Source organism: Pelophylax lessonae (assembly GCF_965119305.1).
Source record: "Pelophylax lessonae genome assembly, chromosome: 7".
In the NCBI taxonomy this organism is placed as follows: Eukaryota; Metazoa; Chordata; class Amphibia; order Anura; family Ranidae; genus Pelophylax; species Pelophylax lessonae.
The window spans coordinates 73,756,490-73,771,023 of NC_138774.1; the positions used below are offsets into that span (position 1 = coordinate 73,756,490).

The 14,534-nt window shown below is 47.0% G+C and overlaps 1 protein-coding gene across 1 annotated transcript in view; it reads left to right on the plus strand.

Moving 5' to 3' along the window:
• The window catches only part of BCKDHA (branched chain keto acid dehydrogenase E1 subunit alpha), a 32,160-nt gene extending 17,853 nt beyond the window's left edge, over positions 1-14,307 (plus strand). The window contains exons 7-9 of the mRNA XM_082263761.1: positions 6,086-6,227; positions 6,310-6,481; positions 13,806-14,307. Of these exons, the coding sequence (XP_082119887.1) occupies positions 6,086-6,227; positions 6,310-6,481; positions 13,806-13,976 (485 nt within the window). The 3' untranslated portion in view covers positions 13,977-14,307. The remainder of the gene's footprint in view (positions 1-6,085; positions 6,228-6,309; positions 6,482-13,805) is intronic.
• The last annotated feature ends 227 nt before the right edge of the window (positions 14,308-14,534 follow it).

Sequence of the window (14,534 nt, forward strand, 5' to 3'; positions counted from 1 at the left end):
GGGCGAGTCGCTGCACCATGGGCCTCTGGTTTGTACTTGCCCCCTGGGCTGAAAGTTGCCAGTCTGCCCCTGGCTGCAGCTGCTGCCTGGGAGATTGTGACTATGTCAGGATAGGGAGGGCTGGTAAGTATGTGTTCTTTCTTTCTTGAATGAACAGAGCGATCAGTAGAGATTGCTTCTGCCCATTCATTACTGAAGTATAGTAAACACTGTTCACTATATTTCAGTTTGTGAATGAACAGAAGTCCCTATGCAGGCTCCTGGCTCATTCACTACAGTGCAGCTCATGCTGCAGTGAAAGGGACTGTCAAAAAGAGACATTAGGGGTAAAAAAATCAGTAAAAAAATAAATAAAATTGTGGCTGTTAAAAATAAATTAAAAAAAAAACCTATAATAGTTTTTCATGCATACTCAATCGGGACCTCCATTATCCTCTGTGGAGCGGCGTATGTAAACTGACTTGTGTCAATTTACACCACTTACATCCAATCTGCTAAAAACAGAACGATGGGAATCGCCATCCATATAGCGGATCGGATGGCAGTCAGGTGTAAACGGACCAGCGGTCTGTTTACATCCCACCGCCCGGAGAGGAAAGCGGGCTGTTTCTGTGTCTGTTCTGCATAAGCTGAGCAGACAAGTACCAGCCATCCGCCTGCTCATCGGTGACCGGCAGAGAGATTCCCCACTGAGCAAGCATGTGGAAGGGGCCTAAGGGTAGATTTAGACATGCATCTAAGTCTCCCTTGCCGCCGAAGCCTGATCCGCATTAAGTTAATGTTCTAGTGGCTACTGACAGGCAGGAAGCCACCCGCTGCTTTTTCACCGCCTGTTTTAACCCCATTTTTGCCGACAAATGTGCTGCAACCACATGTATTGCATGCAGTTACGGGGCATTTGCGGGACTTCCCTATTTACTTGTGTAGCATTTGGTGGGTTCAAAGCAACTTTGCCGTGGGCGCAAAGTGAGGTATTGCAGCTGCAGCATGTAAACAACCCCATCTGCTGCCTATTGCACTTTAAAAAGGGAAGGTTGGCTGGTGGCAGAAACGCAGCTTAACAGCACATTTTGTCACTACCCCCACCACAAGTCTAAATAAGGCCTAGGGTCTCATTCACATGGGGCATACTACAACAAGGCTGTGTTTAGCTGGACAGCGATGCTCAAGTGTTCCGTGCATCTCCATGCAGGCAGTCGCATCAATGTCAATTGGGATACAGCAGCTGCAGGGGAATGCACAGGTGTTCCATGCATTTCTGTGTAGGCAGTCCCATTCATGTCAATTGGGATGCAGCGAATATATGGACACAGCCACTGCTCCTAACTTGACATCCGTGTAGGTGCATGTCCCTGATCTCACACTGTTTGCGTTTTGGGGCCATGCATTTACACCTGAACAGATGTCAGATCTGTCCTTACAGCTGCTGCAACCAAACGGACATGAATGGGACTACCTGCACAGAGCGCCTGTGCATCCCTGTTTGGGTAAACACGGCTCTCCATATGGCCCTTCATGGGCATAAGCTTTAGTACTCCCCATGTGAACAATGACTTAGTAGGAATTTAGCAGGCATTTTGGAAGTTATATTGTGTTTTGTATGCTAGTAAGGATTTTAATGTTTTTTGAGTTAAAACAGCATTGCATTGCACAACTATTGTTCTACTGGTCGTGCTTTCAGAAAATATATGGTTTGGAGGCTGTTTTACAAACTCTGAAAGCTGTAAGTGAAAAATGAAAACCTCCAGATTTGAGAAATTTGGTTATTTACCGTTTTGGGTCTGTCCGATTTTCACCATTTTGTAAAAAGGCACAAATTTAATTTTACAAATATTTATTTAATAGCTCAATACAGGTTAAGCTTTTATATTTAGTAGAAATTGTGTAAAATTTGCTGTGTTTGTATCTGCCAATTATGATTTTTGGGTATTTTTAGCATAATATTGTTTTGAGAAACATTTGTGCAAATATCATGAAGTCCTAAAAATCAGTAGCACCTTCTTTTTATTCTGCTGGTCATGTGCTTTTAGAAAATATATAATTTTTGGGGTGTATTGCAAACTCTGAAAGCTGTAAGTGAAAAAAATATAAAGCAATGGAAAAATTGCAAAAATGGCCTGGCCAGCTGAGTTTAAAACTGGGGCACAGGGCCTGGCAGTGAAAGGGTTATTACTATGGGGTCAGTTCAGTAAGAAATGAATACCGCATGAATTTTTGAGTTATAACTCATGTGGTATTTATCTCAAAAGTAGCCAATGGCTGACCGGAGTCTTCTGGCAGCAGAGATCGCTGTACTAACATCAGGTAGTTAGTACAATGGCACCTCCTGAGCTGTCATGATTTTTTTACATTTAACCCTGCCCTGAAACTGTGTGTAGAAAGTTTTACACTGCACCAGAGGAAGAAATAAATGCACACAGAAATACTATGAAACTGAAAACTAATTCTAGCATGCTTTCATTCATAGAAACATCTCCCTCTGGTGAAATGTTACAATTTTATTTTCATTCCTGAGCTCAGGGCAAAACCTTTCCACACTTATACATTGTATACTTTTACCTTACTGGCCAGTTCAGTCCCCGTTCACACTGGTCGCCTCACAGGTCGTCGCAGGTCGCCTTCCATAGGGAAGCTGCGGACCCGTTCTAATAGGAGCGCCACAAGTCGCTCCGACTTAGAAAAAGGGTCCGGAGCTTCTTTGGGGCGACCCGGAGCGACCGTCATAGACTTCAATGTTATGAAGTCCGTGCCGGCCGCTCCAAGGTTGCGGCGCGCTGCTCGCACCCCGACCTCGGAGGTCGCCCCTGTAAGTCGGATCGCCCCAGTGTGAACGGGGCCTTAGAGTTCCCCCTCATTGTTATTTTGTACTTCGCTAAAATACTGACTGCCTACTGGCAAGTGATAAATAGATAATGTGTGTCTTTGGCCTTAAAACGCTTCAAAATCGTGCCAAAGTAGTGCAGGGACTACTTTGAAGTCGGTGCGGCTTCAAGTCGCACAGATATGAATGGTACTCATTGGAAATAATGAACGACTTCTCATGCGATTTTTGCAGTCCCAAATCAAATCACATGACAAGTCGCACATGTGTGAAAGGGGCCTTAAAGCGTTTGTTACCCAAAAAAAAAAACAAAATTGATCCTGTTCCTTCAAAGCATGAATAACAGCACAGGGCTTGTGCTGTGTAATTTTACCTTTTGTTTAATCTAAACTACCTGGTTGATCCTGCCTGGTGCTGCCCTCCCCTCTCTAAACTGACAAAAAAAGACACTAAAACAGCGCTGAGTGCCAATATCCTGAATGTTCTATAATGTAAAACATGGGCTAAATTCCCAATGAATATATATTAAAGAAAGAGAGTATGTGTATGTGTATATATATATATATATATATATACATATACACATCTATTCTAAAGACAAATCTATTCCCGGAGGTTAGGAAAGCCAGTATTTATAAAAAGAAAAAGTCTCTGGCCAACACTTAAAATACGTGCGAGGCTGCCTTCTCACGATGGACTGGGAATCCACAAACTGCAAGAGAAGAGGGGGGAAGACAGAGAGGCGCCAGGCAGGCATGGTTGTTAAAATATGAATATATAAACAACAATAGCGCTCACATATTGGAGGGGGAGACAGACTGGGGCCAGTGATACGTTCCAGGACAGTCCTCCTCCTAGAGAGCTACGGTCAGATATCTGGGAGAGATGTGATGTCCGGCAATCCAGGGAGAGTCTGCAATGCGAGGAATCCATCTGGGGAGAACCGATGCCGTAGAGACCAGGGACCACCGTAATGGTGTGTACAGAGCAGGGACGGATGTCCAGGTAGAATATCTTCAGCCTTCGTGGATGTGCTGTCAGCTCAACAATCGCAGTAGCTAATAGGGACGCGTTTCAGGAGGCAAGCCAGGCCTCCTCCATCAGCCTGTCTGTCACATATTTTAATAAACTGTGCTACCAAACTAGAACAATATTCCAAAACGTGGGATCTGTGGAATCATTTTGTCCTTTCAGCAGAAGGCGTGGCTCTTCTTGGAGCATAATCACCACCATATGGGTTCAGCCAGATACGACAGTCCATCTGCTCCTGGCTCCCCCCTTTTTTTTTCTTCTCTCTCTCTTCTCTCTTCTCGCTCCTCTCTCTCTCGCTTCTCTCTCTCTTTCGCTCCTCTCTCTCTCTCTTTCGCTCCTCTCTCTCTCTCTTTCGCTCCTCTCTCTCTCTCTCTTTCGCTCCTCTCTCTCTCTCTCTCTCTTTCGCTCCTCTCTCTCTCTCTCTTTCGCTCCTCTCTCTCTCTTTCGCTCCTCTCTCTCTCTCTCTCTTTCGCTCCTCCCCCTCTCTCTTTCGCTCCTCCCCCTCTCTCTTTCGCTCCTCCCTCTCTCTCTTTCGCTCCTCCCTCTCTCTCTTTCGCTCCTCCCTCTCTCTCTTTCGCTCCTCCCTCTCTCTCTTTCGCTCCTCCCCCTCTCTCTTTCGCTCCTCCCTCTCTCTTTCGCTCCTCCCCCTCTCTCTTTCGCTCCTCCCCCTCTCTCTTTCGCTCCTCCCCCTCTCTCTTTCGCTCCTCCCTCTCTCTCTTTCGCTCCTCCCTCTCTCTCTTTCGCTCCTCCCTCTCTCTTTCGCTTCTCCCTCTCTCTCTCTCTCTCTCTCTCTCTCTTCGCTCTTCCCTTTCTTCTTGAAGTGACAGCTCACCGTTGCTCCCCTCTCTTCTTTATAATACAGATAAAATGGTACGAGGTGGTGGTCAATCACACAACGTGTGGATTTGGCATTACCATGTGTTAGACCAGCCTTTTTCAACCAGAGTGCCCAAGCACCCTGGGGTGCCTTGAGGCTTCTTCAGGGATGCCTTGGCATGATGCCTAAAATCTGTCCAAAAATTGTACACAAGCCAGTGTGTGGATGAAGCCTTTTTAGTTACAGTAAGTCACAGGATTTCATTGTGCATCATTACAATTTTTCTAACTGTCGGCATCCGAACAACCAATGACATCATCAGTTGATAAGGAGAATGTCAGTCACCTGCAGAGCATCCTTGTTTGACTGTCCTGCGCCCCTACCCATCTGCGTTGGAATGACATTCGATTGAGTGCAGGAGAATAGCTGAGATAGAAGAAAAACATTGGAATAGTCAGTAGCAGTTTGCAAAAGTATATTTGCTTTGGAAAATGAAATCAACTCTAACGTTGGATGTCCTACTTGGACTTGTGTATATTTTAGAATGGGGTGCCTCGAGACTGTCCATAATTTTTAAAGGGTGCCTTGACTGAAAAAAGGTTGAGAAACGTTGTGTTAGACTGTATACGAGTTATGGGGAAGCCTTTTACCTTGCTTATGCTAATGTTGTATGTTACTTTGTTGTACCTACTTCATGCTTCAATAAAGTTTATATTTGAAAAAAAATAAACTGTGCTACACCATGCCTGCCTGGCGCCTCTTTGCCCTTCCCCTCTCCTATGTAAACTGACCACGGTATATCATGGCTGCTGAGCCCTGACACTGTGGTTAATGTGCTTCCGTCATCCACAGCTCTCCTCTATCCTCTCTGCTGGGTTGTTCTCAGAAAACATACTCATGTACCCAGTGCACTCAGCATTGTCTGATGTAATCTGCTTCTCCGCTTCTGTATGCCAGGTCCTATGACCCCGTCTTCTCATTCATCATCAGGGGACTGGCTGTCTCTTCTTGGTTCTTGTAGCCACCCCCCTTCACAATGCACTGCAGAGCATACACAATGTGGCGTTGATTGCCTTGAAGCCTTCTGGGATACATGACGTGAGCATCCTAGGTGGCTTCAGGCAGGAATACTAGGTGAGAAAGTTGGAAGCAAAGGGTGCGTTCCAAGAAAAAAAAAAAAAAAACTGTGTATGTGTGTTAAGCAAGCATAACCTGGTCTGCAGTTTTTCACAGAGAAATAAGGATACTGGCAGGATAAGTCCATAGATAGCAGGACAGCCAGCTACAGAGGATGAATGCCAAAATGATAAACTTGACAGGTATCCCGTGTGTCCCCTCCTTTCCCCTACCCTATTCTGTTTTTGAGCATTCTTATTTAAAAACCGTGTACCTTAAAGTTTACTCTATTATTACAGCTGCCCGTGGTCCTGGTTATGGAATCCTGTCTATTCGAGTGGACGGAAATGATGTCTTTGCAGTGTACAATGCGACCAAAGAGGCAAGGCGCAGAGCAGTAGCAGAGAACCAGCCATTCCTCATAGAGGCTATGACATACAGGTACCTTAGGAATATGCGTAAATATGTGAGAGGGATGGTTCCCCAGGGAACAAAACTGATCCTTATGCCATTGTTTTTGAAGGATTGGACATCACAGCACCAGCGATGACAGTTCTGCCTACCGGTCAGTGGATGAAGTCAACTATTGGGACAAACAGGATCACCCCATTTCTCGGCTTCGTCACTACATGGGGCACAAGGGATGGTGGGATGAGGATCAGGAGAAAATATGGAGGAAAAAATCCCGCAAACTGGTGAGATGGTTTATATCAGGCATCAGTAAATGGCCGATCACAGTCTGGATCACTGTCCCACCCAGACTGCCATTTAGTAGCTGGTTCTTTCTCCAGCCTCTGCCGCTGTCATTATCAGAGCAGCTAGCTGGAGACAGGACAATTGTGGATGGAGAGTGGGAGTGCATGCTGCCGGAGTTAACTTTTCAAGTTAACCAGCCTGTGATTGGTTGCTAGGATGCAGGGCGGTTCTAACAATCAATCAGCTTGTAAATATGAAAACTTTATTCCGGCTGCAGCTCCCACTCCTGCCCCCCCATCCAGAGCTGTCCTGCCTCCAGCACATGTGCAAAGGTAGGAGAGTGTGGTGGATGGCTGTGGGGGGCAGAGCCACAGGGAGACTGTGAATAGGGGGACAGAGCTGCAAGGGAGGTTGTGGTGTGAAGTGGCGGCAGAGCTGCAGGGGGGTGTGAAAGGGGGGGGGGCATAGCTGTGGGAGTCTGTGATGGGAAACGGTGGGCAGAGGACAATGATGTGGGGATGGAGGGGAACAGAGCTGTGAAGAATGGAAGAAGACATCGTTGTGGGGTGGGAAATGAAGAGAGGGGCAGAGGACGTGATGGGAAAGGGGAGCAGAAGACTATGCTGTGGGGGTGGTGATGTGAAGGGGGGGCAGAGGACACTACCGGGGGGGGGGGGGGGGGTTGATGTGAAGGGGTAGCAGAAGACACTGCTGTTGGGGGAATATGTGAAGGGGGTGAGGAAGAACACTGCCGATAAGGTAGGATTGGGATATAAGAAGAGGGGGGCGGTGACGTGAAGGAACTGAGACATTGCGCAAATATGTGGTTTGGACCTCTGCTAGAAGAACATTTTAGTGATTGGATTTAATTCAATACCCTTGGTCTATATACATATATGAGCTCATGGTCGTGCCAACTTTCCACTTCTTCATTTATATTACAAAGTTTTATTGAGTTTTATCAGAAGACAGAAACAATAACAATCTATGTCTGTCGTCCAGTGATAAACGACAGATAAGAACATACAAAGATAATAACAAAGTTGACATATCGCCTTGAGGTCGAAATAAGAAACAGTGCTAACAAGAATCATTCAAAACCGATGACTGTTGGGCCTATCTCCCAGCCTCAGACACCCCAAATGGGAACAAACTGTGTCGTGAAGGTAGGACGGCCCAATCGACAATTATACTTATCCAGTTACCTATATTAAAGCGATTCATGTAATACATTATATGCAAGTCAGGGTTACTCATGGTGCAAAAATTTTGAATTTGCGTAATTGCTAAAAAATAGCCCCAGGCTTATATCAGAATCGCCAATGAACTGTTCCAATTATAGCAAGTGTCAATACTATCAAGAAGCTAAACAGTTTGTTAGGTAGGATAAGAGAAAAAAAGAGATGGCATTGTGGTATATAGATCTTCCTAAATTCAGAGTTCCAGGAATCATTGGTACTTGTGTATAACAACTTTACACTGCTTTCTACATTTACAATAAACCTACTATGGAACTGGAACTGCCTCTAAGTGAGCTAAAGCCCAATGGAACTAACTAGTTCTATCAACTACTACCTACTAGTTTTCTAAAGCTCGCTGCATGTTTGTACATAACAGTGCACATTTGTGTGTTTTTTTTTTTTCCTCACAAATGTTTGCCATCTTTTTTAAAAAATATTTCTCTTTCGTTCATTGACGGACACAGCTCCTGGCATTCATAACCATTGTGTTATACTGCCCCCTATAGGAGTAGGACACTAGGCAGAAGTATACTCCCTCTCTCTCTGCTATAGCCACTCCGTTTTTTTCTGCCTAGTCAGGAGTAAGGACTTAGTTCCTTGCTAAGATCTTTTGTCCTGGCAAAATTTTTTAGATAGAAATTTTTTCCTCCTGGATTTTTTCTGTCAAATCTACAAACAACTGCCGGAGTGGGTGACGGGCTGGATAATCTAGATCCAGTGGTCACCCCAGTCTGGCCAGCAAGCGTGCACAGATTTCAGCTCCTCGCTAGGTCGGCCGCAAAATAACTGCACTGGACAGGGGCTGGTCTGTGAGTTAAACGCTTTGCAAGGTCGCATACGACCAGGTCTCGGCCTGAGTCGCAGCATTCCTTCTGGCTGACAGCCCCCCCCCTATTTCGATGGAAAGGGGTTCTTTCTAGAGCGGTGCCCGCCTGGTTCCTGGTATGATGAGTAGCTGTTTCCCACTGGAGGGTTTTGGGGTGGACATGGGCCCCCTTGCCGAGTCCCTCATCCTGCCATCCCCCTTCCACATATGCTGGGGCTGTTTGGGTGGTCTAGCTACTTTCCCAGGGTGGGGGGCAGGGCGCTGACTGGCTATTGGGGCTGGGGGGTGCGCCGTTGGCTACCTGGTGGGGGCCCCTGCTAGGGCCTCCCATCCTGCCTGGATCGGGTGGGTGTTGTCAGCGCGGTGGGGGTTGTCCCATAGCAGTGTTTTACACTTTTCTGTGGAGTCCCCCCTGGTGACTCATGGAGTCTTTGGAGCACGTTTCCCCACCCGATCCCCTCTCTGAGGCTGCGGGGCCCTCCGAGTCCCAACATTCACCCATGCAATGAAGGCGGTCCTCGAGTCCCTTGTGTCCCGGGTGGAGGTGACTTACGGGCGACAGGCTAGCAAAAAGCGCCTTTCCAAGGAGATCACCTGTTTGGAACTGCACTGGATAACCTCATTAAAGGTCTCGCAGGGGGGGGAAGAGTACAAAGGGCAAGGAACTTCGTTGTAGACGTGGGCCTTCTTTCTCAGGTCATAAAAAGTTTTTTTGTCCCTCGGGGTCTACTGACAAGTGCTTGAAGCCTTTCAGGTCCTCTTCAGAAGGATCAAAACGAACCTGGTCTGGCAAGCCAAGATCGGGCTTCTCCAGACCCGTAGACATGGCTCCTTCAGCATGAAAGTACACACTCGCGTATCAGGGGAGGGGGGATGTCTTTGCTGGTTTCCAGACCCGTGGACTTCCCTAGTGCAAGACAAGTGGGTCCACAAAGTCATTAGTTCCGGCTACAAGATCGAGTTTCACTCTTGTCCCCCAGCGAGGCTTTTTTCCTTCCAACGAGCGCCTGTCCCCAGACCGCTTACAGGACCTGTTTGGGGTGGTACATGACCTGTTCCTTCAAGGGGCGATTTGTCCCGGTTCCGACTTCAGAAAGTTTTCAGGGCTTTTACTCAAACCTATTCACAGTCCCCAGGAAGGAAGGCAAAGTGTGTCCAATCCTGGACCTCAAGGAGCTAAACTACTTTGTGCAGGTACAGAAGTTCAGAATGGAGTCTATTCGAACGGTGATGGCATCCCTGGGTAAGGGGGATTTCCTCACCTCTATCGATATCAAGGATGCCTACCTTCACATTTTAAATATGTGCCTGTCACCAGTGTTTTCTCACTTTGCTGTGGGAGAAGAGCATTATCAGTTTGTGGTGTTACTCTTTGGTCTCGCCTCGGCTCCTCGGGTCTTCACAAAAGTGTTAGCCCCGGTGCTAGCCTTGCTACGCCAACGAGGGATCGCGGTACTGGGCTACTTGGACGATTTCCTTCTGCAAGCTGAGTCTCCCTCTGCTCTGGTGGACAACCTGGAGATCCCAATACTAACTCTGCGGGAGTTCGGCTGGATTCTGAACTTTCAGAAGTCTGCTCTGGTTCCATCCACGCAGCTGGACTATCTGGGACTGACTCTGGACTTGGCCTTAGCCACAGTGCTCCTTCGTTTGGACAAACTCCAGAAATTGAAGGCTACAATTTGCCTCCTACTGTCAGACAGATGGTCTTCCCTCTGGACTTGCATGCGGATGCTGGGCCTGATGGTATCTACCTTCGAGGTGGTTCCGTTTGCACAGTTCATACGAGGTCCCTGCAAAGGGAGATTCTGACCAAATGTGGCACAAGGCTCCCCAGTCTCTGGAATATCAGATCCGGGGACAGACGGAGTCTTCGTTCTCCAGCACTTTGGCTGGGAAAATCCTTCCTCCCCTTGTATTGGACAGTGGTCACCACGGATGCCAGCCTGTCCAGCTGGGGCAACGTCCTCGGCAAGCATTCTGCTCAGGGAAACTAGACCCTGGAAGAGTCCAGACTACTGATCAATGTCTTGGAGCGATCAGACTGTGTCTGGATCATTGGACAAATCATCTTCAGGGTTGTCCAGTGCGCATTCAATCGGAAAATGCCATTGCTGTGTCTCATGTCAATCATCATGGGAACACAAGAAGTGTCCTGGCGGCTCTGGAGGTAGCAGGCATTCTAAGGTGGGCAGAACGGTTTGTTCCAGCCCTCTCCGCCGTACACATTCCCGGGGTGGAAAATTGGCGGATCATCCCAGTTGGCAGGCGTTGGACCACGGGGGTTGGTCCCTTCATCCGGAGGGGTTTCATCAGCTGTGTCTCCGGTGGGGCACTTCCGAGGTGGATCTATTGGTGTCTCGGCTCAACAGAAAGGTGCAGAGGTTTGTGGCTCAGTCTCCTCTCAAGCTTCTGCCCCCACTTCTACGCAGGATCTAGGCAGAAGGGATTCCGGTCATCTTAGTGGCTTCGTACTGGCTACGCCTGGCTTGATCGCCGATCTGGTGCAGCTGGTCGCCGAAGTTCTTAGGAAGCTTCCTCTCAGGGAAGATCTTCTGTCCCAAATACCGATCTTCCATTCTGCTTTACAGTCGCTGGCTTTGACGGCTTGGCTGTTGAATGCCAGGTGCTGAAAGATGGGGGTTTTTTTGAGTCGGTGATTCCTACCCTGTTGAAAGCTAGGAAATCTACTTTTAGGAAGATCTATTATCGTACGTGGAAGACGTACATCGCGTGGTGTGAGTCTCTTGGGGTTCTTCCTCGCTCCTTCTTGGTGCCTCGGATTTTTAACCTACCTTTTTAATGGAGGGTTGAACAGAAATTGGCCTTGAGTACCATCAAGGGGCAGGTGCCGGCTTTAGCGGTCTTCTTCCAATGACCTTTGACCCCACACTCCCTGGTGCATACCTTTTTTTTCAGGGTGTCCGACATTTGGTTCCTCCAGTGCGGGTTCCATTGCCGCCTTGGGATCCTAATTTGGTGCTTTCAGCTCTGTAGAAGCCTCCTTTTGAAAATATTCGGGAGATTCCCCTGCTTATTTTTTCTCAGAAGGTGGCTTTTTTAGTGGCTATCACTTCTGCGCGCAGAGTGTCGGAACTGGTGGCGTTATCCTGTCATTCACCCTACCTAGTGATTCACAGGGATAAGGTGGTTCTTCGCCCCCTGTCTGTCATTCCTTCCAAAGGTTGTCTCTGATTTTTATTTGAATGAAGACATTGTGCCTTCCCTATGTCCCAGGCCAAAACACCCAAAGGAAATTGCCTTGCATGCCTTGGATGTGGTCCGGGCAATTAGGGTGTACCTGGCAGCTACGGAGTCTTTCAGGAAGTCAGACTCTCTGCATGTTTGCAAGGCGGCCACCTGGTCGTCGGTGCACACTTTTACAAAGTTTTACAAGTGGATGTGTTGGCATCTGCGGATGCTTCCTTTTGTTTGCAAGGTTTTGCAGGCTGCTGTTTAAAAGGACCTGATCCTCTTTGAGGGTGTATTGTTTTTTTCAGGTGGGCTCGGGTTGTTTGGTTAAGCCCCTGTTGCCTGGTTGGCTAATGTTTAGCCTTGGGAATTTTTCGGTTGTTCCCACCCCTCATGTGTAACACTGCTTTGGGACATCCTATAGGTTATGAAAACCAGGATCTGTGTCCGTCAATGAACGAAAGAGAAAATAGGATTTTTGACTTTTGACTTTGCCTGTAAAATCCATTTCTCTGGTGTTCATTGATGGAAACAGCACCCACCCCTCTACGGAGTTATTATTCTCCTAAAGCTGCTTGATACAAAACTGAGTGGCTATAGCAGAGAGAGGGAGTAATCCTCTCCTAAAGAATGCAGCATTTGTGCTCATAAAAAGGGAACAGCTACAGATCACTGTGGAACCTTGCAGAGGCTAAAGCTGGCCATACATGTATTGAAATTCAGCCGGTTCAGCAGGGACCAGTTATATTTCGCTCCATGTATTGGCAGACAGGCTGTCTATCGATCAGCTTGTATACAACCTGCCTGTCGAGCTTCCTACTGTCGGAATACAATACCATAGCGGGAGGGATTCCACCTTGAATGTGCGGATGTGGGTATTCTTTTTTTTTTTTTTTTTTCGTACAAACTACTGGTTAAACAAAAAAAAAAATTATCAATGTATGGGCTGCCTATGGCAATGATCAGGTTAAAGGTTGCTCTTCATGCAAGACACCGGAAAATTAACTGGGGTTAAAGAGGAAGTAAACTTCCATCTTTAAGGCTTACCTATAGGTAGTGTAAATATCTCCTAAGCATGCACTGTTTTAGGAGATATTTACTGAGCCAGCAGCCAGTTACGTCACTGACGCATGCGCTCTGAAGGAATGGCCACCCGTGCCGTTTCTTCAGACCAGCATGCCGTGACTGGTGGCTCCCGCTTGCATGCCAATCCGGCTAATCACAGAGCGGCAGCCGCGAACCCGGCAGGAAGACAGGGTAGAGATGGCCGCTGCTTTCAGCGATTGCATCGCTGGAACCCTTCCTTTTCAGGTACGTTTGACATAATGTGCTAGTATGTGATGCATACTAGCACATTATGCCTTTGCCTTGCAGGTATGAAGAAAAAAAAAGAAAAAGAAAAGTGCAGCGGTTTACAACCGCTTTAAGACTTGAAAGCCCACTTTAAAGTGAATCTGTGATAGCAAGAGATATACAGTAGATGCTGCCATTTTTGGCTGATTAAAGTGCAGGCTCTGGAACTGTCATCTGATTCTTCTCTAATGAGCGACTGAACTGGAACTAGCACAATGGCAAAATAATCCACCTGGTCTCCCTGTCCAACCTACGCACCTAATTTCATCCTGTGTTCCTGGGCCCCTCTGTGCTAGGTTCTATGACGACCAAATGTGTAGGTATTGGTCATATGATCTTAGCCAAAGAAGCTCCAGGAAATTACATGCAGGCCCAAAATCTGATACTTCCTTCTAACAGACATCTCATGATCTGTGCCCAAGAATTTGGTTACATGACTTGCGGCCGTGCAGAAGCCTTTTTTCAGGACATGTATTTCAGGGTTTCTTTTTTACCATCTGTTAATTTGAAAGGCAGGAGTGCTATGGAAAGGGATTGTTTCTTCACTGTAGGCCGGCATGGTAATATGGTTGTTGTAGAGGGATTAGCGATGTACAGCTACTAACCAGATGCCAATGTGCAATGGAGTATGGAGGCTTCTAGAGTTTTTGCTGCAGAGTTTAGCATCTTTGCATCCCTATACCCATGACAGCAATGCATTTTCTTTTGTAGGTGATGGAAGCTTTTGAAGAGGCTGAACGCAAACGTAAGCCCAAAATCGAATACCTTTTCAGTGATGTCTATGCTGAGATGCCACAACATATAAAGAAACAGGAAGAGTCCCTAGGGAAACATCTGAAGGTGTATGGGGAGCATTACCCTCTGGACAGCTATGAGAAGTAACTGGACCTCAGACCTATCTGTATAATTACTGTTACTCTAAGATTTCTGTTAGCACAACACTCCGGGCCATGTCACCTCCTCAGGGCTGCCCATTCCACCTGTTCATTTTTATAAAAACTGTATATAAAGGTACATGGGGTGTGGACTTCTTTTAATATAATTAGGTATTTGGAGGTGGAGAGACTCTGAGCCGTGTCTGACAGTTGGAGAGAGAAGACCTGCTGCTCTGTGTAACCCATAGTACTGACGGACTAACGGTGGCGGTGAAGTATTAAAAATCTAACGGTGGAGGAACTGTAAGAAGGTTGCTGTGAATAAATGTCTTACAGTGCTTGTGTGTTTTTGTTTTAAAGCCCAGCTCAGTTATTTTCATTGTACAACACCCTATTAAGTGCAAAGTTCGCTTTAAGAGTGACATATAGCATATACCAGTTGCGGAGTTCCATCCAAAAGTGGAACTTGCGCTTATCTGATTCCTCCCCCTTTTCCATTTGGCACCTTTCGGGGGGAGCAGTTCAGGCCCCCTTTCTCTTCCCCATGGCTTCACTGCCGGGTTTC